This window comes from Teleopsis dalmanni, chromosome 2 (genome assembly GCF_002237135.1).
Source record: "Teleopsis dalmanni isolate 2A chromosome 2, ASM223713v2, whole genome shotgun sequence".
Lineage (NCBI taxonomy): Eukaryota > Metazoa > Arthropoda > Insecta > Diptera > Diopsidae > Teleopsis > Teleopsis dalmanni.
In genome coordinates, this window is record NC_051847.1 from 203,583,568 (window position 1) to 203,586,920 (window position 3,353).

The 3,353-nt window shown below is 28.1% G+C and overlaps 1 protein-coding gene across 2 annotated transcripts; it reads left to right on the forward strand.

Annotated features, from left to right (window-relative positions):
- LOC119682932 (peritrophin-55) lies at positions 1-3,296 on the forward strand. Of its 2 annotated transcripts, none has more exons than XM_038096505.1 (2): positions 1-86; positions 1,357-2,183. In XM_038096505.1, the coding sequence occupies exons 1-2, from the start codon at positions 77-79 to the stop codon at positions 1,965-1,967; spliced, it is 621 nt and encodes a 206-aa protein (XP_037952433.1). In that variant the 5' UTR covers positions 1-76; the 3' UTR covers positions 1,968-2,183. The 2 variants fall into 2 exon arrangements, with proteins under 2 accessions (XP_037952433.1, XP_037952434.1); XM_038096506.1 differs by lacking the exon at positions 1,357-2,183 and adding an exon at positions 2,681-3,296 and having other exon boundaries at positions 3-86.
- Positions 3,297-3,353: the final 57 nt, after the last annotated feature.

The window sequence follows — 3,353 nt, forward strand, 5'->3', positions numbered from 1 at the left end:
GAAGTTCCATAAAAACGGATGGTATTTCGAAATTGAAGCAGTTTATTTTGTAAAGCGTTAAGTGAACGACACCAAAATGAAATCAGGTAATAAAATTTGGATACATATTGAACCAAAAGTACATAAATTTCGGAATACATATTTTATTGACAAATGTGAGAGTGAAAAATCGGGCAATGTGCATATCAAGGACTATAAGGATATTAATAATAGTGGAGATGAAAATCTGTTCAAAATTTAAATTATGCCTTGTATATTGTGCAAATATAATTGAAAATACAAAATTTATACATACCATTGTATATAAGTATAAAAAACATAACATTACAGTGTATTTTTACTGATTTGAATTAACAACTTATTTAATAGATAAATTAATTTTAAAAATTTATAAAAATATGGAAAGTGTAGCTCTACATTTTATTTTTAAAATATAATAATTAAAGAAGTGACTAATATACAAATAATTTATTTAATAATTAGTATTTAATGATTTTAACAACTTTTTGTTGTATTTATTGATATATACACATATACAGTAAAACCTCGATTTAAAAGAGGCTCTTGTAAATGGATACCACATTTTTCTTCACCAAATAAAAACGCTTAAAAGAGCTTTTTCTGTATCGTTTTGTTTTTTATTATATTAGTTACATTAAACACTGTTCTTTTAAGAAATAATTAAATATATCAGATTTTTTTATATTTATTCAGGGAAATTTTACATTATGAATATATTAGTATATTCAGTAGTCAATATAATATTTAATTTATTTATATTAAGTTTTTAAATTTTGATGTTTTTTTCTTAATTTACATTATTATAATTAACTATTCTATAATTAGTTTTCGCAACCCAAGGGGGTTCAAAAGCCCTATTGTAGATGAATGCATCTAATTTAATTAGAGTTAGAACAATTTTACAATAAAACCATTTAAATTTATAAATAAATTTATTTCGCATTATTTTTATATATTAAAAATTTAATTATAAACTTATAACATATAGTGTTATTTACAATAAATACTTTCTAAGAATCGTTATTAATAATATATATATGAAACGAAGATACAAACCAAGACTTTTTTATATATAATTTTATTTATGATATTTAGATCAAATACGAAAATAATTGATGTGAAATTAATAAATTACTTATTTATCAAGTAAAAGTAATTATATTTCCTTAAATATGCGGTATATTATATTACTCATACATTTAATTACTCATAAATGAAAATATTTTATTTCAAATTTTTAAAGTCTTATAGTGATATAATGCGATGCAAAATAGTTGCAATACATACATATAATTTTATTTACAACAATAAATATCAATATTTCTTTGTTTTTAGTACTTACGCTTGTCGGCATTTTGCTTATAACTCATTATACCAACGCACAGTGCTCTGTTAAAGAGTTTAGTACCACATTAAACCCAGCTTGTGACGCCAATGACGTTTATGTTAAATGGCCAAATTATGAAGATCAATATACCTACTATCAATGTAAGGGCATTGGCAATCCAGTACTTGTAAATTGCGCAAGTGGAAAAGTTTTCACATATGTCCTTCAACAATGTACTGCTTGTTCGGATTATATTCCACCCGTACCATGTGATGAATTAAAAACCCAAAAGACACCAAATTGTGTAGCAATAGGTTCGGGTGGCACATCAACGCCATCACCTGCTACTGGTTATCCAACACCAATTCAACCGGAAGAAACTACAGTTACCACAAAGGCAACAACAACTAAAGCTCCAACCACTACGAAAGCACCTGCGACAACAACACCTTCTGTACCAACCCCACCCACTGATGCAACAACTGTGACATCAGGCACAACGTTAATACCACCTCCTCCTTCACCTGCTGACACAGCTACAAATGTACCTATGCCGCCAACACCAGAACCAACTCCGCCAAGTGTTTCAGTTGAACCACCTTATGTACCCAGTCCTTAAACCAATCGAAAACTAAAACCGTTACATGCAGAAATAAAACCTTTAATACTGGTAGACTGCAGTTAATATAAAAGTATTCCATTAATCTCTTTCAAAATTAACCGAATTCAAAAATTTCCTCCTTAAATTAAGCAAAACAAAATAAAAACGTGAAAAATTTATAAATATTATTACAACTAAATAGCACAGACATATTAATGCTTTCCTATCAATGCTTCTATGCATTTCGTTATTTAAAATTCTTAAAAATTTTGTTGTGATTACAGTGTACACTTCAAAACGTTAAGATTTTATAATAAAATATAATATTTCAAAAACAAATTTTTATTGTTTCGAATAATAATTTTAATAAAACAACATTGATTTTAATTAGGGTATTAATTTTTTTTATATAATATAAAATATACCAAAATCCGTATATATATATACATATGTATATATTAATAGTTTAACTTAAGCTATCTCAGTCAGTAGAAATGACGTCATACATTGTATATCCCAGTAGACTACACAATATAATGTTAAAAAATATATTCGCTTAATACAAAATATTTCGAAAAATTTTTGTTTTATAAATAGATTTATAGACTTTTTTTGACAGCTGAGCTATTTGCCCGATCTACTCCACGTTTATAAATATGTTTCAATACTTGAAGCATTAAAAATTTTATTTTAAAAATTTTAATATTATAAATACTTTTTTTTAATTATAGTTCTTGTTGTTGTTTGTGTCATCGCCTTATTCCAGTACGTAAATTGTCAATGTACAGTGAAACAATTTTCAACATATTTGGTACCAACTTGCGATCCTAACGATGTTTATGTTAAATGGCCAAATTATCAAAATCAATATAGCTATTATATTTGTAATGGTGTAAATAATCCAGCTTTAAAAAATTGTGCAAGCAATCAAGTTTTTACATATGTATTACAAGAATGCACAAGCTGCGACAGTTATATACCTCCACCACCATGTGAAAAGCTACCAACTCAACATACTCCAGATTGTGAATATTTATCAACAATATCGACTCTAGGAACAACTACAAAATCTCCTATAATAACAGAACTTCCATTTTCCTCAGCTTCAACTGCAGCTTCAACTGCAGCTTCAACTGCAGCTCCAACAACAGTTACAACTCCAATTCCTACTACATTCACAATTTCAACTTCAGCTGATACTACATTCCCGGGACCACCATCACCAGCTACTTCCAATACAGATGTACCTATGCCTCCCACACCTGAGCCGACTCCCCCTAGCATCTCAGTAGCACCACCATCTGTTGGTTAGAAAAGGAATAGGAGGATGGATCGATAAAAAAAAAATGATAAAAATATTCAGGATATAATTGTTACGCTGATTCTGGTGTTGGGAAATTGTTG